This window comes from Ambystoma mexicanum, chromosome 5p (genome assembly GCF_040938575.1).
Source record: "Ambystoma mexicanum isolate Mex_15411 chromosome 5p, UKY_AmexF1_1, whole genome shotgun sequence".
NCBI lineage: Eukaryota > Metazoa > Chordata > Amphibia > Caudata > Ambystomatidae > Ambystoma > Ambystoma mexicanum.
Genome location: NC_090930.1, coordinates 23,590,396 through 23,615,870, shown reverse-complemented (window position 1 = coordinate 23,615,870; position 25,475 = coordinate 23,590,396). Strand labels below are relative to the sequence as shown.

At 48.0% G+C, this 25,475-nt stretch overlaps 1 protein-coding gene across 5 annotated transcripts in view; it reads left to right on the top strand.

The window, feature by feature from the left end:
* Positions 1-25,475, top strand: part of TAF1 (TATA-box binding protein associated factor 1) — a 1,380,965-nt gene that overhangs the window by 822,588 nt on the left and 532,902 nt on the right. For all 5 annotated transcript variants that reach the window (XM_069612352.1, XM_069612355.1, XM_069612353.1 and 2 more), the window contains exon 23: positions 14,299-14,540. In XM_069612352.1, the coding sequence (XP_069468453.1) occupies positions 14,299-14,540 (242 nt within the window). The remainder of the gene's footprint in view (positions 1-14,298; positions 14,541-25,475) is intronic.

Sequence of the window (25,475 nt, the reverse complement as noted above, 5' to 3'; positions counted from 1 at the left end):
CATATGCAGATGTCATCCTATTTAATGAGCGAAAGATTGACTTGGGGAGTCTTATTGGGAGTGCCTGGAAATAGTACAAAACTTTAGCAAGGATTGTCATTTTCACTGATGAAATCCGCCTCCACGAGGTGGATAGCGGCGATCATCTTGTCAGCAGTTTCTGCAGTTAGGTGAGTAGATTCTGGAAGTTTGCTGTGTACAGTTGTGTTATCTTGGAGGTTATTTTTATTCCGAGGTAAGTTATACTGTTCTGTGCCAGCGTCATCCCTTGTATCTGAGCCAGGTTTGCGATGGTTAGAGGGTCGGCTGTAAAGTTCAATATTTCCGACTTACTCTTGTTTATTTTGAGGCCTGAGATGGCTCCAAAGGCCTCCAGTTCATTCATGAGCGCGGGTAAAGATGTGGCAGGTTCAGTTAGAGCTAGCAGCATGTCGTCTCCCATCTTGATTCCTTTTATTTGGTGTAGTTGCCGTATCCTCGCCAAAAGGGGTTCCAAGACTAGGGCTTATAGGAGTGGGGAGAGTGGACACCCCTGCTTTGTTCCTCTTGTTTCTGCGACAGTCTCAGACAGGGAGTTGTTAATGGAGATTCGTAAAGTGGGACCATTATAATTTGACTTTATCATTGTAAAATGTTTCTGTATACCCGCCTGGGCCCGGTGCTCTGGTCTTGGGTAGTTGCTTAATGGCCTGCATCACTTCTTCCGGGTTAATATCTTGATCTAATACCTCTCGGGCTTCTTCCGACAGTTGGGGTAGAGGTATGTTCTGAAGGTATTGTTCCTGCTCCCTCTCGTTTGTTCCTGCTCCCTCTCGTTTGGATTACCAGTGCTGTACAAAGCCTGGAAGAAGGTCCTCATGATCTCGCTCATTTCATCGTTGGTCGTTTTCCGGAGTTCTGCAGCGCTAATATAGTTCTCTCCCTTGCCGTCTCCCGGAGCTGCCGAGCAAGTAGTTTATCTGCCTTGTTGGCAAGGATGTAGTACCTTTGTTTCGCCCGTAGAAATGATTGACCAACTTTCCGAGTTTGGAGAAGCTCTAGTTAGCTCTGGATGTGCTGCATCGCCCGTTTCTTCGCTCTGTTGGAGTTAGCCGCCGCCCCTTTCTGCGTGTTTCGCAGCTGCGCCTCTAGGTCTTGTTCCAACTGCGCCATTTGTTTCTCTCTTCTGGCCTTCATGACGATTAATTCTCCTCGCAGGACTGCCTTAAAGGCCTCCCACATGGTTTACTGCGGAGTTACCCCTGTATCATTTTCAGAAAAGTACATATCAATTTTCCCCTGGATTTCTTCAACTAACACAGGATCTTGCAGTAGCTCTGAGGGGAATCGCCAGATCCACACCCCGCCCCTCCCAGTCTTGAGTGCTAAGGATGTTATTATTGGGGTGTGATCTGAAAGGGCAATAGCCCCTGTCTCCACCTCTATGATCGTCCCTATTAGGTCCGTAGATGCACATATATAGTCTATTCTCGATAGCGAGTTATGGACATGGGAGTAATGCGTAAAACCATGTGTCTCCTCATTTTTTGCTCTCCATATTTCGTGAAGGGAGAAGGATTTAAATGTTTCTTGCAACGCTTCAGAGGGGGCCTTCGATCTGTCATCGGTTCTGCCTGATCTATAGCGGGTGGGGTTCCAAGCCAGATTCAGGTCTCCCCCTAATATAATATCTCCTGTCGCAAATCCCTCCAGTGCTCTTAACATGTTCAGCAGGAAGGGTTCCTGGCCCACATTCGGGGCGTAAACGGACACTGGGGTAATTCGTCTCCTCTCTATTGTAATGTTCAGAAAAACATATCTCCCTTCCTCATCAGCCTTATAGTCGTGAATCTGTGCTTTCAGTGTGTCCTTCACTACCACCAAGACCCCAGCCCTCTTACCTTCCGCATTAGATTGGAAGACGTGCTTTGCCCCTTTTATCCTAAAGCAGGTTTTTTCACTCTTTTTTTTGTGTGTGTTTCTTGGTACAATAGAATGTCTGCTTTCTGCTTCCAGGCCTGTCTGTCCAGTTTGGCCCTTTTCATGGGAGTGTTCATGCCCCTAACGTTCTGCGAGAGCACTGTCACCAGGGTCATGTTTGTTGTATCCATCCTGAGATTGATAGTTGTATGCACAGTGTCCTTTTCGCTCCTTTTTGTTGCATCCGGTGTTCTACCAGTGAGCCGTCCCGCCGTTCCTTGTTAACATACCCTCCCAATTTTCCCCCTTGTTGAACCCATGAGGTTGGAGCCGGGAATTGTCCAGTGCTCCCGGTTCGGGTTTCCCCTCAACCCATCGTGGGGGATCCTAAATCCCACTAAAGATTCCATTTAGTTCCTTCCTGTTCTCCTCTCTGGCCTGCTGCTGATCGATCAGGCAGATCCTTCGTTTCATTTCACTCCAGTTGTCATTATGTCGATGCTTCATACTCGTTTTGAGCGCAATGGTTGCTTGATACGCCACTTGTCCTATCTGGACCTCTTTTCCCTACTCTTCTTGTGGACCGTCATCCACCCGTCCTGCTGGTTTGGGACCCCTGTACCTCCTCTGGGATTTAGATTGGGTGGCCTCTCCTCCATTCGATATACCCAGTATCTCTTCGCCTTCTTCACAGGTGGTTATCCTATGTTGCACTCCCTCCCAGGTGAACAGGAGGCCAAACGGAAATGTCCATTTATATTTCACTTGGGCTGATGATGGGTGACAAACTACTGGTCCCATCCTTCTTCTCTTGAGGAGAGTGGACTGAGCCAGATCCTGGTATAACTGCACTTCTTGACCATTCACTCTTATTGGGGGGGTGGGGGGGCCTGCCAAGCTTTCCGAAGGATCTGCTCCTTCTGCACATATGAGGAGACGGCTACCAGCACGTCCCTGGGTCTCGCTCCCGGTTCAGTTGTTCTCTTAGGGTCCACTCTGTGTAGTTTGTCTATCCCCACCCTTGGTTCCAACTCTTCAGCCAGGATTTCGGTGAACAGTTGTGTCACCGTCATCATCAGGTCCGCCTCTCCTATGGACTCTGACAAATTCTTGATCCTCACATTGGATCTCGTTGACCTGTTTTCCAGGTCCTCGCATTGTTGTTCCAGGTACATTGTCGCCTGAGCAACCCTGTCCAGCAACTCCTCCGATTTGAAGGAATCTTCCTCCATTTGCTGTAATTTTCTCTCTACAGTGTCGGTCCTCTCTCCAAATTTGAGTACATCCTGCCGAATTTCCTGAATGGACTGTACCATTTCACCCCTCAGGATTTTAAACTGCTCTTGCACAGAGCTGATAATTGTGCCTGGAGTTCTTTAAAGCAATTTTGCATGTCCTCTTTGCTCATCGCGTTTCTCTCCACATCTCCTTGTGGTGGACTGTGGCTGAGTGGGGGGGGAGAACTCTTCCGGTTTGGATGTAAGGTCGTCCTGTGCCCCCCAGAGCTGCCTTAGGCTCCTTCCTTGTTTTCTCTGCGTGGAGGACTGTAATGTGGATTTCACCCGTGCTTTAGACATTAATGCACTTCTCTAGTCCTGGTAGGGCTAAATCATAGAGGATTCTATAGGGGTGTGCAGAGAATCTGAAGAGGGAACCTAGCTATCATCTGGGAAGTCCGTGCACCATGCAGCTTGCATATTTGCTCTGTGGAGATTGTGCCTTTATTTGGTAGCCGCTGAATGCTACCGCTCCAGCAAAGGGGGGTGGGGGGGGCTCCCTGGCGTCGCTCTTCACTTGGGGTCCCAGCTATGAGGTTGCCAGCCAGCATGCTCTATAAATGGCCGTTCTCTTTCCAGTGAGTCCCGTCTGATGTCCCCAAAGTGCGCGCTTTCTCACCGTCTGTGTAGGGTGGTAGGGGGGGGACCCGTCCCAAGCCGCTGTGGAATGGTGCTTGGTATAATATCCGCCACCGACAGTGGCCGCGATTGCAGATACTCGCTAGTTCAGTGCTAGTTGGTGCGTGTATGGCGCTTTATCCCCAATTCGGGCAGAGGTTTGGCCGATCCCTTGGGCGCGTTATTGCCAATGCTGGCCGCACCTGGAGCCCCTCGCCCCCGGTATTGCGTCCACCTCTCCTGCTCTCCCCCTGGGCCACCCGACCCACCGTTCCCCCGCACGGTTCCTACGCCGCCCGGGGGTTGCAGTTTCCCCAGGCGGCTCACACCTTGCTCCCTGTGGCACTCTCCGGGTAAATCTCTCCACGCTGCCCCAGTGTTTTCCGAGGACAGCAGGGCCTCCCGGCGGCACCCGTCGGGCCTCCCGAAGTATCTCCCAGGGAAGCCGCTCGGTGGGAGAGTTGCGCTTGTCGGTCTAAGAGGGCACACTAACGTCGCATGGTGGGAATCTGCCAAACGAGCGCCTCTGGGCTTCTGTTCTCAGCCCGGGAGTCCCGCCTCTGTCTCCACTCCAGAGCCCCCACGCCGCTGCTCCTGCTGTGCTGGTCGGCCACAAGCACCAACGATCTCACTTCCAGACAGGTACCATCTTCGATGCGGGCCCCCTGCTCGGCCGATTCACCCTTTTGGTTCCGTGCTCCGGTGGAGCGTCGAGCTTCGTTCTCCCCGATGTTAGCGATGTGTCAACCAGTTGCAATGCGGTTAACCGCTGATGTGCCCGATACACTGAGTTCATGGATGGGCTTATTGTCACGGCCCTGAGAGGAGAGACAGTCAGTCGCGTCCTCCATCACCAGCCGCCATCTTGGAATCCACTATATTGCCCTTTTTAAAGAATGCTTATTTAAAAACTACTGTTAAATACTTATTTATAACATAAACCTTGAGTGTAAATGTTACTTGGCTGCTTGTATTTGTGGATTTCATTGCTACAGCTCACATTTACCCCTCTTGAGATAGGCCTGGCTGCTCAGTCACACTACCAATGTGTGTAGTACAGACCTTTACCAAAAGGTGGGTTACCTAATACCAAGAAGACAAGGGTGGTGTAGTCTCCTCCAGGGTTACTACATCAATTCTTGCCTAACACTTCCCCAATCGCTTCTCTCGCGTGCACATATAAAACGCCTTGCTTCCCATCTTTAGGCACAGCATTGCACATGACACAACTACATTGTGTTCACACTGTATCTGTATACTTGTCAATATGTTGCTACGTGTATGCAAATCTAAAATGTATCCACTGTACACAAAATAACACAAATAGTAACACTCCAACCATTCTCATTAACTATACTAGATACATACCAGATTGCAACATTCCGCTAACATCTCATCTACCCCAGTCACCAATATGTGGTGCTCATCGCAAACCTTTCTTTCCCATTGAAACCACGTTCGACCATCCCAGCAGGAGTATGCCCTGCACAGCTTCTCTTCGATGTTGAAGGCTAAAACTGTGGGTGCAGGCGTCTTGTTACAGAAGCTGAAGATGCACAAAGATCCAAAGATGCTTTTGGAAGAGCGACGACTGCAGCGAGGGGACCGAGGAGAGAGCTGGTCAGTCCACCGGGTTGTCCAGGGCCATTTCCAAAGGCTCAGCAGGCACGGGCTCTTGAGCAGGGTTTGGGGTAGGTTGTTTCCACCAGTCCAGGGGTCGAGGGTATTCTTGAGATCAAGACAGACGATTAGGGTTTTCATGGTTGGAGGCAGTGCTGGCCAGCTGTAAAGGTCGTCCTTTGGTCTTCAGCGTTGAGGTCTTGGCAGCAACTATAATCTGAAGAGTAGCTCCGGGCTGCCTCTCTTTATTCAGGATTTGGACTGACGCCACCACCAGGCCCACCAATGGTAAGGATCTGCACCATTCAAACTTGCAGGGGCTGTTCAATCATGCATAGCCACTGGCCAGACATTCTGCTCTACAAGATGTACACTGCGGGCGTGGATGTGGTCTGGGTCCAGGTACACCTAGCCCCTACATCCAGCCACACACACATACCACTACTTTGCCAGGGAAAGGAGAGGCCTTGCATGGGAAAGGTCTTTCCATATATGGTAATCTCAGACCCGAGAGGGTAGGAAGAAGGCCAACGTACAAAATGGCCAAACATCTTGTGGCACGGTCCTTCAAGTGTGGTTCCAGTTCTGCCGATGGTCACAGATTTGTCACAACGCTATGCAGCTCCGCCTTCATTCATAGATGCCTCGATGTCTGCTCCTTCCCTCTGGTGCTATTGGCAGAACTGAGGTCTCAATGGAACACACTCCTCTTAAGAAGGAGGCAATTCTTTTCAAAGGTGCCCCAAATCTTTGATGTGGAAGGGGATATTATCCCCAGTGGCCTATAACCTGGGGAGGAGTTCTTTGAGTATGAAGTGAATATTCTGGACTTGACTCAAGGCCTCCAGGAGATGAGTGGTTTGGACACTCTGCCTGAGCTACATATCCTTCCAGCAGATGTGCCTGTACGCTGCTCATTTCATTGGATCAGTTTTAAGGTTTTGGAGATTTTGGGTTTGTCCACGCTTGCAAAGGCTCAAGTCCAGTTTGACCTGACAGACTTCTTAGACAAGGGTCCCGCACGGGACACTCTATCTGCATTTAATCCTGAGGAGCCCACTCCTGTTTTGATGGCTCGGCAGAAGCCAACAGTTATGCCCTTTTGTGAATCGTGACCTTGCTTAGAAGTACCATCTAGCCTGGTCGGATCCCAGTTTCCTCTCGACCCACCTGTCAGAAATCTTAAGAACATGTCATTTCGATCCCTGGCACCCGATAGGGTGAGCAAGAAGCTATATACCGTGGGCTGTAAGATCTTCACATTCAGGAGACTCGCATTGCAAGTAGTTAATGCCACTTTCCAATTGGTGAAATATACCAATGGTCGATATAGGGTGATCCCTGGGGCAGCCGAGAACATACCTACTGAGGAGGTTAAGGAGAGTTTCACCTCACTTATCAGTGATGTCAGAGACCACATGCAATATCTTGCAGTCCAGCTTGGACATAGCAGATGGCGTGGCACCTGTGATGGTGATAGTGTCTATACTACCTGGGCATTCCTTGATGAGTACCTCAGTATTTGCCTCTGACATTGTCCAAACTCCTGGACATGCTGTTTGATTGTAATAACTCTATAGTACAATCTGACAAACTGCTGCAGAAGTTCCAAGTCTCCAAGGCCAGAGCAAAGTGATTGGGTGTGCCGTTCAACAGGAGTTCACTTTTCAACCCTTCCACGGTTTTGCCCACCATGGTAGGGACCAGGGACTCTCCAGCAAGCAGCAGCAATGTCCTCTCTTCCAGCAGGATAGAGGCAGAGGAGCCCATAGAGGTGCCTTTGCCATACCCTCACCAGGAGCCAGTGGCAAGCCACTAGTAATTGGAACACAACCTCAGATACTTGGGCCTTACAGGTGATCAAGCAGGGCTATTGCCTCCTGTTCCTTCTCTGCCTATCAAACCACCCTTCTTTCTCCTATCCGAACCCTCACCTTTTGGAGGAGGTCTGTCAGCTTCTGAGAAATGCCACCTTTGAGATGGTGCTTCGCTTGGAATGAGGGCTGGGCTGGTACTTGCTTTTTTTGTTCTAGAAAAAGGACTATGATCTAAGTCCCATAATGGAGCTGAGGCTCTTGACCTTCTACTTCCACAAGGATATGTACAAGATGGTCACCCTGGCCCAGATCCTCCAGTTGCTCGAGCTGCAGGACTGGCTGTATCCCTAGCTCTCCTGGATACCTACTTCCATGTGCCGATCCATCCCAAGCACAGGAGGTTGTTGACAATACCCACTACCAGTTCCCAGTCCTGCCTTTCGGTCCTTTCCGAGGCACCTCGAGTCTTCACCACACTGATGGGTGTGATTGAAAACATTCATTTCTTCCCCCACCTGGACGATATGCTCTCATTCAAACCTGCACTCCGAACCCGGTGTTGGAACATCTGTACCATTTATGCTGTCCATTGCACAATTTGGTCTTCTCCCTGAACTTCAACAAGTCCAATCTCTCACCACCCCAGTCCCTCCCATTCATTATAGTGGTCTCAGACAACCGCTGGGCAGGGCTTTCTCTACCGAAGATCTGGTGATAATCATCCTTCAGATGGTGCATGTTTTCCATGCCTTTATGTATCTTCTGTGCCCCATAGTCTTGTGCATGCCGGGAGTTCTGGAAGACAGGTTTCACATGAGGTCTCTCCAGTGGCTGCTCCATGGCCAATATCCATAGTTTCAGAGCAACATGTTAGAGCTTTTGGAGGTCTTGGACAATGTGTCTCAAGATCTTGTGTGGTGGTCCCTGCAAAACAACTCACTGAGAGCGGGTTTGTTCGGCAGCCCTGGTCCTAACTGCTATGTCCAAGGACGTGTCCCTGAAGGGCTTGGACTCACATCTTATACCTTACGGTCTTATGCAGACTATGGTTTCCTACAGAAGATTCTGAAGCTCAACGGTTAAAATGTTTTAAAATCTTTTTATGTTGTTATTGTTCTCATGGAACTTTACACATATACACTCAAATAAATCACATAAAAGAGCATGTTGCAAGGAACATTTTAAATATGTTTAGCCTTCCTCTTGAAACCTATTACAAACATGTAAAATCTCCTTCATACATTGTATGACAGCCAAAGACTAAAGGATTTGTCCATAAAAATTTGTTGCCAGACCCAGCCGGGTGAACCCTTCTTAAGTCCTTCAAAACATGCAAAAAGTGTGTTTGGCGTGTCCTGGACAATTCAGGGCAATTTACCAACAAATTCTGTACAGTTTCAGAATCTATAGTGTCTGAAATTGCGAGCTACACCACCTCGGCACCTAATATTTTGTTTGTTGGGGCAGATTCAAACAAAGACGTAAGCACTGACTATGCCAATATTTCCCCAGACATTTCCTCAAGTAATATGGTAGGTAGTAATATGGTAGGATGTTATAGGTTCTGGTGTCTAGCAGCAAGCTCGTAAATAAGTGGTACTTCCTAACATGATCAATTGTGTCAATTCAGTCGGCCTCCCATAACCTCTTTTTTACTTTCAGTGGATTCAATACTAAGTAATACGCCGAGGAGTAGACAGCACTTATTATAGCGCAACAGTTCATAGGGATCAGGTTGGCCCCGATTACCTTATTCTTCCTTGTGACGGGGTCAGAATCCTGAGCCTGTCAGGTGGGGGTGAGGGGGTAGAGGAGGGAGGGAAGTGACTCCTCCCCGAAGTGGGATGAGGGAGTTGAGCGGCATACCAGTCCCCGAAACTGCCTCACATGCCATGCATGTTGACAATATCGATCAATGCCTCGAAACCAGTTTTCTGGTAGGAGTTCTCTTTTGTTGCATTGAGAACTACAGCTCCCAATATGCACCTGGACACCACCAAGAAGCCCCGGACTGTAATCGGGGGAATGGAATCTAGATCAGAACTGTAATAAACTGTAACTTGTGCCAAACAGAGATATGACACCAGACCTGCCGACTCCAGATGTGCCCCATCGTATTGGTGGGGCAATAGAAAAGAAACTGAGAATGGGAGTGACTGCAGTAGAGCACATGAGTCGCAGACATCCTCCCCAAGCCGAATAAGCAGCAAAACACATCGGCACAGGAAGGAAAACATTAGGAACATGAGAAGCTGAGCACCTGTCTGTTAACGTGCAAACAGACTGAACAGGGGTGGGCGTAAAAAGGGTTTTTAAGTGTTCACCTGTATAACCCAGTCCTTGGGGAACCACTCGCACAAATTGGTCCTCAGACTTTGGTGGGTGGTGGAAGGAATGGGGGTTGGAGGAGTTGGAATCAGGAAGAGAATAGTATGTAAGGGGAGGTAATGGCATGCATGGTGTGGGTTGCAGGAGTGAGGCGAGGAGGCGTGAGGGTGGGTCGAGAGACCAGATGGAGGACAGATGGTGGAGCGGAGTACAAATTGGTGAGAGAAAGAAAGATAGCTAGAGGGAAAGCGTGTAGGGGGAATTAGAGACTGAAGGTTTTGGGTAAGAAGGTGTGGAGAGAGTGCAATGCGATAGTGGAATTAATGGTGCAGGCGTAGTGGAGTAGAGGGGGAGGTAGTTGTGATGGGCGGAGAGAGTGTGGTTAGATTAAGGCATACAGGCATATATATAGTGGGTTGTGTGTAGTAGAGGTGAGGAGAAGGGTGCATAGAGTGGTGAGGAACAGGGTGAGAAAGTATTGAGGAGAAGGGTACATAGACAAAGGCAGACAAGGGTATGTAGAGAGAGGAAGCAAAGCGACCTATAGTGGAGGGAGGTGACGAGACGGTGCGGACATCGAAGGGAGAGGATCAGAAGAAGAATGAAGGGTGCGAGAAAAGGTGAAGAGAAGGAAGAGGGGTGAGTAGAGTAGAGTAGAGGATGAGGTGGAAGGAGTAATGAGAGCGAGGGCATGTGTGAGAGAACTGTCCAGGGTGCCGGTTACCGGCACAAGAAAACCATTAAGTGTCATTGGATAACAGGTAGATAATGTATTTTTCCTTTATGCAATCACTGAAAGCTAGCATTCAGTGGTGGGTGTTACTCATTGCAAGTTGGAAGACTTTGGGTTAGGGTGGAGGGTTTCCACAGGAGACTAGAGAAGAAAGCCCATTAGCAGACCCTGCCTATACCCTGATCAGAATGAAAACCGTTATTTTAACATCTTCAAAATAAAATTCCTTGAAATATTTTTGGGAATCTGGGAGTTATTGAAGCCATCCATGACACCTCAGTGTGAGGTAGGTCTTGACGGACAACGTGGTGGCCATGCACAACACACATAGTATTGTGAGGCAATTTACTCTTTGCAGAGAAGCTTCTGGGCTCTAGAGGGTGACATGTCTCTAAAAGCAGGTCATTTCACTGGGACGGAGACCTTCATAATGGATGGATTGAAGCAGCACACTTCGGCCTCCCACGAGTGGTAGCCCTGCCAGGAAGTTTTGGGTGAGAGCTTCTCCCTTTGGAGGACTCCTCAAGTTGGACCACTTTGCTTCCAGTGTGAACGGAATGTGCAAATTGTTGTGCTTTCTGAGAGTGTCCTGGGCAGGGAGCTCTGAGAGATGTATTGATGGTCGCATGGAATCTTCGATCTACTCTATGCATTTCCTCCGATCCCTGTCATTACACCAGTACTTAGGAGATTGTGGCTCTTCAGGTCCACTTTGAATTTGATTGCTCCAGACTGGGCCAAGAGGACATGTTACCTGGAGCTTCTGGAAATATCCACCTTCCCTGCCTGGTCCTGCTCTCTCAGTTAAGGGAGTGGGTCGTCGATCTGAGCCTCGGCACTCTGAACCTCCATACTTGGCTGCTGAGATGCTGTGGTATAAATAGTGGGATTTGTTGGACGAGGTCCTGGATGTGCTTCTTTTACCTTGGAGGCCAGCTATCAAATCCATGTATTCCTGCAGGTGGAGTTACTTCTCGGCTGGGTGTCGGGACATGGGTCTGGCCCCTTCATCTGTCCTATTGCCTCTGACTGGATTTTCTGGTTTCTTTTGCTGGACGGGCCTGCGGATTGGCACTGTGAAATCGTATCTGGCCGCAACTCCTGCCCTCATTCTGATGACCTGTTGATTGTGACCTAGAAATACGACATTCCCTCCTCGGAATCCTCCCACCTAGATTTTGATGGTGATGGGAGCAGTGAAGGAGAAATGTTGTGGCAGTAGGCAAAATAATGAATGTAAAATGTGGGCAGAGGGACAGCTGCAGCGTTAGCATTTGCAGAGCACCTTACCTGCATGCAAAATGCAAAGACTCATTTCTACAGTGCAGAAAGTGTCAGCGAGCTTGCAGATGCTCTGCAGCAACTTCAGTAAAGTAGAATTGAATCCAAGCCGTGAAAGATAGTTTATTTTACGCTAGCCTTGACGCTATTTCACAGTGCACTCTTACGCTATCTAGTAGCATAGCTTTGTATTATTATGGGCCTGTGTAGAAAACCTAACACTTTGCAAGTAATGCTGCCTCTTTTTTCTCAAACGACCCCTCCGGTGTGTCGTCGTTCAGATCCCTTTTTTAGGGGGAAAAGTGATGCTGGGCTGAGCAGAATCAGCATGCACTGACTGCACTGGCCTTTCTGTGGTCTCTAGGAATGTTGTCGGGCCGTAAGGTGCGGACATGAAGTTTCACCAAATGTGGCGGATTCCATGTAAGTTTGTCACTCTGATATTACACAGAACGTCGCTTTAATAAATGTACTCTGTCCTCAGAATCAGGCCCTCTGTCTTTAAAAAGGCCACTGAGCAAGCATTTTTCTTCCCAATCTCCACTATTATGCAGAGTTTGTGCAGCAGGTTTCCTTCGCATCAGTTTGTTGTTCAGACTTGAATTCAGTGTTGACTTTCCTTATGTTAGCTCTGTTAGTTTATTAAGGTGGATCACCTGTAGCGTGAATTTCCTCATGGCCTTCACTTACATGAGATGGGTCCATGCTTGATGTTTTCCAAGGAGAAGGTGACTTGGGAGTTTGACCATCCTTCCTTCCTAAAGTATTTTCTGACTTCACGCTCGTAAGCTGAGAAGTTCCATCCTCCTGTATTTTATTCCTTCTCTTTCCAAGTTAGAGGAGTAATTCCATCTCTTGGACCGTTGCTGGCCCTCGGCTACTATGTGGGACATTAGGAAAGATGACCAGCTTTTTGTGGCTTACGCTGGTACTCCTGCTGGCAGGGCTGTGACTAAGCAGACCCTGTCGAGGTAAATCATCCTCTGCATCATCCTCTGCATCACGGAATGCTATGATTTGGGTGGGAAAGAGTGCCGGTGGGTCTCTGAGCCGATTCTCACAGAGGCCTGGCTGCCACCTCTGGCCCGGGCGGTGGGGGCTCTATCTTGAACGTAAGCCAACTAATCACGTGGTCCTCGCTCAGCATGTTTGTCTAATATTACTGGCATCATTCCTTGTCAGGACAGGGGCCTTGCTTTGCGTGAGCAGTCCTCTACTCCTCTACAGTTTTCCAATTAAAATAGTGTCCGCTCGCTCTCCTCTCGTCTTCAGATTTATGTACTGCTATGGTTGTAGATGGTGAATCTGTGGGAGTAAGGGAATCCATTAGAAGAACAACTTACCTCTCTGTAATGTTTTTCTGATGGATATTCCTTCCACAGTTTCCTTATCACCCTCCCAACCTACCCCTTTTGTATACCGCTCGGTTACCTCATTTGTTCAGCGGTCCTTCAGCAGCTGAGTCCTAAGGAAAAAGGGCAAAGCTGAGGTCATGGGGCACTGCGGCTCAATATAGTGGCCCCAACGTCAACTCCAGTGTGGGGCGCATAGCAGCACTGGGCAGAGCCACCATGAAGTTGCAGAGCGCACCCTAGTGGCAAAAAAGTTTTGAAAGGCAGCTGGCACTGGAAATGGAATATCACAGATTAGGACTTTGAAGGGAGGAACATAAAACTTTACTGAGTGGTAATTCATTTGTTCTTCTGATAGATGTGCCTCTCACACATTCCAACCTGCCCCTTTTGGTGGATCGCTAGTACAGCTCATCTGTTCTGTGGTAATTCAGCTGCTGAGTGCTAGAGAACAAAGTGCAACTGCGGTAACCAAGTACATCAGCTCCATATATACTGGCCCAGTATTCATGTCCAGAGTCGGGCGAGCATCAGTGCTTGGTGGAGCCACGCTACAAATGTTACGCAAATGTCCAAAAGAATTTCCCAAAACACCTGGTGCTGGAGGTAGAATATCAAAGATGAGGAAACTGTAGGAGGAACATCTATCAGAAAGAACATTCCTGAGAGGTAAGCATTTATTTTAATTGTGCATTAGTTTATTAATAAAACCTCTCACAATACAATTAACACACAACACGATGAATAAAAATGACTATCAAACAGATAAAGATCACCTGAACAAGTATACAATGTCAGTTTGCAATTAGATAAAAATGTGATTTTAAAAAAATACGTACATTAAAAATCAGTGAGACATTGTTACCACATAAGTCTATTCCCACACTGCCATCGGCCCTATCATATCATAATTCATAATCCATATACCATATTCATTTACCATAGAGGTAAGTCATTTGAACTTTTCTAAGCCCTCACCAGAGGATCCTTAAAAAATCGTCCTAACAAATACATTGCTTGTAAGCGTTTCTAAATGTTATTACTCATCTAGAACAGTGAAGTACATCAAGGCCTGTAACTTTATTAATCCCAATAAATTGTTATGCTGTATTTGTCGCCCTGTATCCCTCTGAAGACATGTCGATTGGCTGGTCAAAAATAGCTACCCGAGGTGCGTTAAGGACACTTGGAAAGTATCACAAGCTTCCTAAGATCAGAAGGCAGGTGGGGGTTATCTGGGGTCTTCAATACAAGCCTCAGACTATTCTGCCTGGTAGGGACCCTACTAAAGTGTAAACACACATCTTTTGTCTTGCAATCAAATCCTGGCTGCTCTGTCCTCTTCATTGCCGGCTTTTCTTCTCTCCTAATAGGGTTTTGGAGTCGACTGAAGTGCTGTCAACAGATACAGACAGCAGCTCTGCAGAGGACAGTGACTTTGAGGAGATGGGAAAGAACATTGAGAATATGTTGCAAAACAAGAAGACCAGCTCACAGCTGTCCCGTGAACGTGAGGAGCAGGAGCGGAAGGAGCTGCAGAGGATGCTGATGGGGGAGGATAGCTGCCACGAGAGGGAGAAACCCAAGAAGGACCGAAAGGAGCGTAAGGGACTGTGTGAGTATGTGGTAGAACAGCTACTGTGCTGCTTCCTGGTGAAGATAAAATGCCCTTGCAACTCCCTGTGTAACGTAGGGTTAGTGGAGGTTTAGAGATCAGAACATATTGGTTTCAATCTGCTGCATCTCTGTGTTTCATGTTTCAACAAGTGCCTTAATGTAGGCTTTTTGAAACGCTCTTCCCCTTTCATCTTTTTACATCCCAAACCCCACTGCCTTCACACTCCTTCCCTCTTCTCTTCTTGTACCACAATGCTTCATAGCCTGTGTATGTGATACTGCAGCACCTCCTCCTGCCACAGTACTGATCTTCATTCGATACCTGATTACTGAACGTGCAGGCTAACTCTGTCACAGATCGGAAAGTGCTTACTTGTCCCTTTTCTCATGCCATCCACTGAATCTTTCCTTAAACCCGCTAAGCAGCTAGCACTAAAGACATGGAACCTGTAGGGGGTGGAGGGTTAAAAACTGACCAGCCCTCGGTCAGCTGCTTGCCGTGCAGCCCCTGTATCCCTGTGCACAAGTATTTGTATACTTATGAAGACCTCACAATGATTGCCACAGTCAACCTAGTGATGTGTTTTACTCATAGGGATTTGTTTGTTGCTTCATTATACTTGTGAGCGCCAAGTTGGCACACTGCTTGTACGAACCACAGCTGGTCCTCACCAAGTTAGGGAAGCACAGGATGTGTGACTGACCCTGTAGCGGCTTTATTTACAATTTCCTTCTCTTTGCTTCATGGATTCTAGAGATGTACATTAACTCTATAGACGCATACCCAATCTGTCTGCCTGTCGCTCACACTTTCCCTGTTTCTCCCGTTACTCTCACTCTGCGCTAAGCCCACTGATAAATCCAGGGAATTAGTCCCCTATCCCGAAGGGGGAGCCACCCTCTTTGGTACTAGGGAGGTGGGCTTGCTAGTAGCTTCCCCGTCCCGAGGGGCTAGGGCATGCAGGATCCCACTGATCTCCCCCCCGCCCACTTGGACGACAGGCCATCCCTTAGTAGAGATGTGTAACGTCCTTCACCTTCCTCTGACAGCCAATGTCTTCATTGGCTGTTTGGGAACGAAATCAAGACCTGGCTTGGCTTCCGGACCAGTGCTGTCATCCTCGGAGAACCAATGATTGGCTTTCTCTCATTCCAGAGATGGACGTTAAAGGAGCATCTCACCGACACAAAGAGAAATGAGAGAGTGAGCAGTGAGGAAGCCTGCCTTGGTCAAGGAATCTGGCTCTGTGTGTAGAGAAATGACATGACCTCCAGATTGGTGGTCGACCAACATTCCAGGAAGCCACCGGATGGTACGGTAGCCTGTGCACCGCTGCAATGCCCATAAGAGAAGTAGTCGCTCTGCTGCCTTCCCCGATGAATCTCTCGCTGTGAGCCAGATACGTGAGATGCGGGGTGAACCAAGAGGAGGGCAGGCTGGACAAGAAAAACCCCATGCTGGGGTGAGATGGTGAGAGACCCAGGTGGATCCACACTGCCATGGTATTCGAACCCGGAACAAGGAAGCAAACACCCCAAGTCAGGATTCGAGTTCCAAGGGGCCGATATGCAGCACAGCACAATACAGAAATAGGCTAAAAGCCTGTGAAGCCTAAAGGAGGATGATAGCCTGTATACCCTAAGCAAGATTGAGAGCTCGAGAAAGGGAGTCCTAAGCAGTGTCGAAGCACTACCCATCCTGAGAAGAGGAGAGTGTCTGCACACGCAACATTGGGGATGAGGGAGTGAAGACGAACACTATACAGAAAGGGGCTAAGAGGCTGAAGAGCCAAACTAGCCATATACCCCAAGCCGGGGTGAGAGCCTCAGAAAGGAAGTCCTAAACTGGGCCGAACCGCTACCCAGCCTGAGCAGAGGCAAGAGTCTGAACACTGCATGCTGGGGTAACATGAACATGGAAAGCAAAAGATGCTTAAAGCCCGAGAATGGGAAGAGGAGAAGATAGCCCAAGTAGGGCTGAGAAACTTAAAAACCCGAGACCCCAGCGAGGGGCTGGAACCAAAACTGTTGGATCCCTTTCCCCTGGATCAATTCAGGATTTTGAAAAAAACATAGTTGAAATCGCAGAAAAGTTCTTTTCACTAGCCAAGTTTCACTCCAAGTAGACAGTTCTTTTCATCCAGTATGTCCTTCACGTGGCAAAGTTACTGTCTCAGTTTCAAACAGATTTCTCACTCTTAAGACAATTGTCAAAGTTTTGACAAGCTTCGGCTTAGTGAATCAAAAAGACTGTCTCTTCATATATCAAGTTAAAAAGTCAATGTAAAAAGGTATTTTCTCAAAAGACCAATCACTTTCTGTCACATTGCATTTCTTCTTCATAAGCAAATCAGGATGGTTCATTCATAAAGTTAATTGGAATGGATTGTGTCCTCCCACATATTCCTCATCTTATGATATCTCCTTCCAGCGTCTACTGCTTCGGAATTCTTTTTTGCGGGTGAGACCGCTGTGTGTCGTCGTTGACTCATTATCTCTAGAGGACCTCCGTACCCTCTCGAGGTTGACATCATCGACAGGGACACTGAATTAACGCACTGTGCCCGATAATTCAGTTCTGTTTTTCCGCAAAAGCTTTCGCTTCAGATACAGCTTGGTTGTTTCTGACAAAACTACAGCATGTATCGTCTGCTTCTTCTACCCCGAAGACCGGGTTCAAGAAATTTGTCGACTGTGGGTTGAAAATGTCTAGAACTGACCTTTATTGCATTTGTTTGTGGTGCCAAGGCACCAACCACAGGATGGCTGACTGTGGATCCTGTCAATCCATGACGGGGAAGGCGCTTGTGGAACAAAAGCGGTAGCTTGCTGCGGGTAGTTCCCCAAAGAAATCCCTTTCGATGACGCCTTCCAAGAGACGTTCGTCGGGCGAATCGAGAGGTCATTCGCCACAGTGAAAACATTCCAAAAAACATTCACGTATAGGTTCTCGCCATTATTCTGTCTTCAAGAAAAGTTATAGAAACAACGTCACAGGTCTCCATCCTCATTCTACGACTCCTCGTCTGAACGCAGAGTTGCCTGCCCAGGTAAGTCGGCTTTGAAAGCTGAATGGGAGGCCTTTAGGCTGCAAATGATGAAAATCTTCAAGAAGGCGGCCCGACCCCCTTGAAAGAAAAGATGAAAACCACAAAGCTGATAAATGGGCAAAAAGGCTCAAACTTGCACACCCTCGAGCTCCAGTGAAAAGTCACAGACCCATTGAGAGGTCGCGCCTCAAGGAGAGGCCCAGTCCTTGACCCTCGAAGACTGAGTCACAAGTGGAGCCTGTTGAGGCCCGTGCCATCGACATCAAAGGTGTCAAAGCCTTCGGCACCGTCAGAGAAATTAAAAAATCTTTCAAGCCTCTACCAAACATTTTTCAAATCCCTTTCCTCTATATTGGAGAAACATGAACCCTCAGACCTGGAAACTCCACCTTTTGGCCTGGAATACAGAACACCCAATGTTCCTGAGGCTTTAATATCCGAGTCAAGAATGCAAGATTTATATGAAAATCTTCAGAGTGCAAGTGGCCTTGACAATTACCCTGAAATTGATTTTGGTAAATCTGACCCGTCTGAGCATGCTGAGGCATCTTACAGACAAATTATGAATACGGTAACAGAATACCTGGGTTGGGGGAGACCAGCTGCACCCTTTGAGCATGATGACCTGATAGACATTTTAGAAGTATCTGCAAAAAGACCCTGTTTTACTATTTCATTCAGCTCTTCAGAAAAGGGTAAAGTTTAACTGGGAGTCCCCTGATACAAACGCAGCCGTCAGTAAAAATCTGATTAAAAAAAAAAAACAAGCCCTCAAGCATTGATCTGTAATATCTTTCAAGGAACCCTACCCTGGAAAGCCTTGTTGTACAGACTGCAACTTCTACATCAAGGTAAGCAGCTTATCCTACTATTAGATTGGATTTCTAAACTCTCCTCTGGTGAACAGAGGTTTAGGAGGCCACCATTAGTGAAACAGGGAACACTTCTGGGAAGATAGGCAGACCAATTCACTGTAGCAGGAGGAGTGCGGGTGATCTGAGAATCCCGTACGTGCCCCCAGCCTGGCACAGGGAGTCATTTAAACCTTGGAAGGCCTTCTCACATTCCTCTGGCTGTGATCTTCTCGGGTTTCTTTGGAGTAGTGAGGGCAGTCAGAGGCTTAAAAACTCCCCGTGCCAGGCTGGTTCCCCGTCAGGGAATTGAACCTCGATCTCACTGCTGCCACCAATTTGTTAGAATGGATTTGTAAACTCTGCTATGGTGAACAGAAATTTGGAGGGTCCACAAATATAGGGGTAAATTGGTCATATGAAAAATCTTCCCTAACACTTGCCCCTCCCAGACGAATGACAGGGGTAACTAATCCACCCCTGGATGAGTCTCATGTTCAGGTCGGTTAAACATTCTGGACAACCCATCAGCATTGCTATTTTCGACACCTGGCCTATGCTCAATAGTGAGGTCAAATCCTTGGAGGCTAATGGACCGCGTGAGCAACTTAGGATTCTCACCCTTCATGTTCATCAGCCACTATCAGAGCCTATGGTCCGTCTGCACAGTGAAGTGGATCCCATAGAGGTAGGGCTTCATCTTCCTACAGGCCCACACAATGGAAAACATTATTTTTCCACAGTGGACCACCAGTGCTCTCTGTCCTTAAGCTTGTGACTGATGAATACAATAGGGTGTACCCTGCCTTTGTCATCTAGCTGTGATACGACTGTACCTATCCCAGGGTCGGAGGCATCTGTCTGCACAATACAATGTTTCTAATAGTCAGGGGCCCTGAGAGCAGGGGTCTGGCACAGGGGGTCTTTTAAGCCTTGGAAGGCCTTCTCACATTCCTCAGAGCAAGTGATCTTGGTGGGTTTCTTTCGAGTAGTGAGGGCAGTCAGGGGGGCAGGTATGGTACCATAGTCTGCCCTGAAGTTCCTGTAATGCCCAGTGAGGTCCGGAAAATCTCTTGGGTTGTAGGGGTAGACCAGGGGTTCTACCTCCACCCACCTCATTCCCAAGGTAGACCACTGAGCCCTGACCAATTTGACACTTTGTCATGATGCCTACCTCTAAGGAGCCAGGCCGGGCCCAGCAACCCCAGAGGCAGACATCATTTTCCCCAGGGAAGTCTCAGCGGGCCCAAGTCGGGGCCCTTTGGACCCAGTCCTGGCGCCTTAGGCACCAGGCTCATAGCGGACCCCAGTCCTGGCGCCTTAGGCGCCAGGCTCATAGAAGAGGATATGTGTTTAAGTGCTTGGGTGCACACTTACCTGATGCAGACCTTGCTGCTTCATCCAGGCCCTCTTGAGGCCTGAATGGAACTACTTAACCTGTAGGACTACTTCACCACCCGGGTGTGGTCGGGGAAGGATACATACCTGATTGGTGGAAGGATACATACCAGGAACTTCTTCCAAGGCTATTTAAACCCCACCCGAACAGCCACACATGCTTCACGTTGTTCTGCACCTAGCAGCTGGACGCTCACCGTGTCAGCTCCTGCATCCTGACTTCAGCCACGCCTGCCAGCACCCTGGAACACCTGCAAGGGGAGAAAGGAAGAGAATAGGAGAAGAAAAGCCCTTACCTGCTAAATCTGCATCCCGGAGTCATTTCTCCAACGGCCCTTAAAGGCATTTCGTTTCGATCGCTGCAGCGCTGCATTTTACTCACCTTTGCAAGGCGCTTCCATCTTCAGCAGCGATCTTCCGGATTCAGCTACGCCCCGGCGCCTAGAGGAAAAAAGACGAGAACAAAGGTGAGAGGGAGAAGAGGAATAAGGAAAGCTCAGTTTCCTTTTAAGTCTTACCTGTTGGATTATTCCCACTGCATTTCGGGTCCTGCCGCTTCCTGGCATCTCCGGACCCCGGCCCCTATGGGGAAAAAAGACAAAGACATTGAATGAGCGAATGCAAAGACATTACCGGAGCGCTCATCCAGAACTGTTTCACTTCGGGTCGGCGCCATATCTCCGGCACTCCGAACCCCGGCCTTAAGGGGAAAAAGACATAAGCATTAGCGCTTGCTGCAATTAGACAACGAACATTATTATTAAGCTTGAACTTTTGAACAGAACTTTTACAGCGCCTTACCTGAACAGTCAAGCTTACCTGAACTCTCCTCAATCCAGTGAAGTAACTGGGTTTCAACGCGCCCCTGCATCAGAAGCAGGATGGAGAGCTCATCCTTCCAAACCCTAAGGTGAGGCTTCACGGGGAATCGTGGAGGAGGTATCATGGAGGGTTGGAAGGGAGTGGGAGGCTTGAGCATTGTTCCACAGTTGGTAATACTCCCTTTTCACGCACAGGAGGGTATCCAACGAGCCAGGGAAGCCAGAATAGAGGGGCCCTTCCTGTCCATCTTCAGAGTTCTGCGCCTTCGACGCCGCGCCTCCGTGGGAACCAGGTGAGCGTTACAGAACGCGAAGCCTTACCACAATTTCCCACCTGGGCGCTATGGAGACTTCCGAGACAGATCAGCTGGCCCATCTTTTAGGGGAATTACGGGCAGAAGTGCACTCAGCCCGCCAGGAGACTAATGCTCTCAGAAGGGAACTAATCCTATCCAAGGAAAGAACTGATGATCTGGCCAAAAGGTTATTGCAGGGCCAGGCAGAGCACACTCCTTTACCTGTTTCCGGAGATATTTCTACAACAATGGGTTCGAATAACCCGGTACAAATCAATCTACCTGGACACATGCCTTTGGCCCCGCCGGAACGTTTTGCGGGGGGATCCCAAGAAATATGCCGTTTTTATGAACCAATGCCGTTTACACTTTTTATGCAGGCCCGGGGCCTTCCCCAACGACCAGACCAAAGTAGCCTTTGTACTATCTTACCTCAGTGGCTGTGCTGCCGATTGGTCTATTCCATTGGTAAATCAGGATGATCCCATTCTCCGGGATTTCCAGGGCTTCCAGGCCAGCATGGAAAGATTGTTCGCTCGACACTCGCAGGGACAGGCCCTTGACAACGAACTGCTATCCTTACGACTAGGTAATCAGGATCTTTTGTCCTACATCGCCACCTTTAATAGACTAGTTGTGGAAACCGGATGGCCTGAAAATAAAAGGATCACATTGTTTCATCGAGGCCTGCGCGGAGAGCTTAAAGATGTTATAGCTCAGATAGTAGATCCACCCCAGGCCTGCGCAGACTACATAGACTTAGTGGTTCAACTTGATCACAGACTTCAAAATAGAAAAGCAGATCGGCTCAAGTATGAAACCAGAGTACCTATCAAGACCCACGTTAACTCCAAGAGTACTGACGTTTCCGAACCTATGGAACTTGGCAGTGTTAAAGGACCATTAACGCAGAAGGAACGAGAGAGAAGGCGACAAATGCAACTTTGTCTGTATTGCGGAACTTCTGGTCACTTTCTTCAAAGTTGTCCAGTTAAACCACCCAAGAAGGTGGTTGGAGCCACTGATAACGAGTTATTGACACCTGGTTCGGGAAACGACCTAGCCCGACAAGCGTAGGGGTCCGCTTGCCGAGCTTGAAAACAAACTCTTTGACCTCACATTTTGTCATGCCAATGGTGCTTGTGAACCCAAAACAGCCTCAGCAGTTGCATGCTATAAAAGCATACATAGACAGTGGAGCTATTGGAAATTACATAGACCGTGAATTGGCTTCCAGGATTAAGCTTCCTCTCCGCCCGAAAGTAACCCAAGATGTAATTACTACAGTTGATGGAACCGAAATAGCCTCAGGGCCTGTAACGCATTCCACAGTTGAAATCACTCTGGTGGGTCAGGACGGACATCGGGAAGCAATCGTGTTTGATGTGATCAAGGCCCCACAATTTCAAGTACTTCTTGGAATCCCTTGGTTAGAAACACATAATCCGAGAATAGACTGGCGAGCAAAGAAGATAACTTTTCCTGATTGTGAACCAACCTGTTACCCAAGGAATCCAGCTATGGGTCTAGCCTCTGTAACTTCCACCCCTGTACAGCTACCATCTGAATACCATGAATTCCAAGACGTTTTTCAGAAAGAGCAGGCTAACACCTTACCTCCCCATCGATCTTACGATTGCCAAATCGACTTGGTACCCAATGCACAACTACCTTGTAGTAGGATTTATGCTCTTACTGAACCTGAGAACCTGCATTTGCGCCAGTATTTGGATCAATACCTGGCCAATGGTTTCATTCGCCCATCAAAGTCACCAGTCTCTTCCGCTTTGTTCTTCGTACCTAAAAAGGAAGGAGACCTTAGGGCCTGTATTGACTACCGCGCCCTAAATCAGATAACGATTAAGAATCGTTACCCTTTGCCCCTGATACCTGAGCTTATCGACCAAGTAAAAGATGCTCGTGTGTACACCAAGCTAGATCTTCGAGGAGCTTACCACCTGGTACGTATAAAAGAGGGCGACGAGTGGAAGACTGCATTCTGCACCAAATTTGGGCTCTTCGAATATCAAGTAATGCCCTTCGGTTTGTGCAACGCACCTGCCGCCTTTCAGTACTTCATGAATGATGTTCTTCGGGAACTTATCGATGTTTGTGTCATCGTTTATATCGACGACATCCTGGTGTATTCCTCCTCAGAATCTGATCACAGAAACCATGTTAGGGCAGTTCTTGAGAAATTGCGCCAGCACAAATTATTTGCCAAGCTCGAAAAATGCGTTTTTCATACCACAGAAGTGGAGTTTCTCGGATTCATCCTGACACCTCAAGGAATCCGAATGGACTCGCGGAAAGTGGACGCCATTCTCAAATGGACATCTCCTAGCTCTGTGAAGGGAGTGCAAAGCATGCTTGGCTTTGCCAATTTCTATCGAAGGTTCATCCCGGAATTTTCTCGAACTGTTCAACCAATCACAGCTCTCCTAAAGAAAAACAAACCTTTTGAATGGACTCTTGAGGCTGAACAAGCCTTTCAGGACCTGAAAACCAAATTCCCCTCTGCACCTGTATTGAAGCACCCGCGCCCAGATCTCCCTTACATCGTGGAAACCGATGCATCCAGTTCGGCCATGGGAGCTGTCCTGTCGCAAAGAGACCCAGAAACTAACCAACTACACCCTGTAGCCTTTTGGTCCAGAAAATTCTCTCCACCTGAACTCAATTACGCAATTACCGACAAAGAACTACTGGCTATTAAATCAGCTTTCAAGGCTTGGCGTCACTATCTTCTCGGTGCAAGACACACTATCACCGTAATTACGGACCACAGAAATTTGCAGTATTTAAAGACGGCCAAAGCTCAATCTTCGCGACAACTCCGATGGGCTTTATTCTTTGCGGAATTTGATTTTGTAATTACCTATCGCCCTGGCTGCAAGAATGGTAAGGCAGATGCCTTATCCCGGATAGGCATGGAAGAACCCAATTCGAGTTTAGAACCTGTGCCAATCATACCGGAACAAAGAATTCTGGGCTTGACTTCATTGCAAACCATTGAGGACATCCAAGCTCAAGTAAAACAGCTTTTTGACTCTTCTGCCTTACTGGAATGGAGTCAAAAGGGTCCTCACTACACCGTTAAGGATGATTTACCCTACTTCCAAGAGCGGTTATTTCTGCCAAGTAAAGAATTGCAGGAACTTGTCATTACCCGTCATCATGAATCATTAATGGAAGGACACCCCGGTATCGCGAAAACAGAAGAAAAGATCAAACGCCACTTCTGGTGGCCTTCTTGGAGAAAAGACATAAAGTCATTTGTGTTGTCTTGCGGAATCTGTGCCCAAAATAAGAGTCAAAAGAAAAGGCCAGCCGGCCTACTTCAACCTTTGGACATTCCACCAGCACCTTGGCACACCCTGTCAATGGACTTTATAACTGACCTGCCTCCTTGTGGTGGTTACAACACGATTCTCGTAATAGTGGATCTATTCTCCAAAATGGCCCATTTTATCCCTTTGAAAGGATTGCCGTCCGCTTCCACCTTGGCCAAGGAATTTATGGAAAATATAGTGCGGTTACATGATTTCCCTTCCATATTAGTCTCAGACCGTGGAAGTCAATTTATCTCCCACTTTTGGAAGAAATGTTGCCAACTAGCACAAATAGACGTGCGGTTATCCACCAGCCACCACCCCCAGACCGACGGACAAACCGAGAGAACCAATCAGACTCTCGAGCAATATCTGCGGTGCATGTTACACCAATCCGAGTTGAATTGGAAGGACATCCTTTGGATTGCAGAATATGCATACAACAATTCAGTGCATTCTGGAACCGGACAGACTCCTTTTTATACCCTGTATGGTCACCATCCTCGGACCTCTGACCTAGATCCACCTCTGACCCTGGAGATACCTGCAGTAAATCACCTACATTCCACAATAACCCAAGCCTTCAAAGAAGCTACAACCCACTTACAGCAAGCCAAGAAAAAGTATAAAGAAAACGCTGATTTGCACCGAAGTAAAACTCCTCCTTACCAAGTAGGAGATCAGGTATGGTTAGCAACTAAACATCTACCCCTCAAGGGTCAGCGAACTTTTAATCCCAGATTCATTGGGCCTTACCCCATCAAAGCTATTATCAACCCAGTGGCCTTTAAACTCGATTTACCATCCAACATGCGGATTCATCCCGTTTTTCACGCATCTCTTCTAAAACCAGTACAACCTGGAACCAGACTGTCTGAGCCCCCAGGCCCTGTCCAAATTGATGGAGAATTAGAATTCGAAGTGAAAGACATTTTAGATTCCAAGATAGTTAAGTCAAAACTCTTCTATCTTGTTGATTGGAAAGGATATGGACCTCAGGAAAGATCTTGGGAACCCAGTAACTATGTTCACGCACCACGATTAATTCAAAGATTCCATCGAAGATTCCCGCACAAACCAAAACCCCCGGAGGAAAAGACCTTGGGAGGGGCCTTGAGGGGGGGTACTGTCATGATGCCTACCTCTAAGGAGCCAGGCCGGGCCCAGCAACCCCAGAGGAAGACA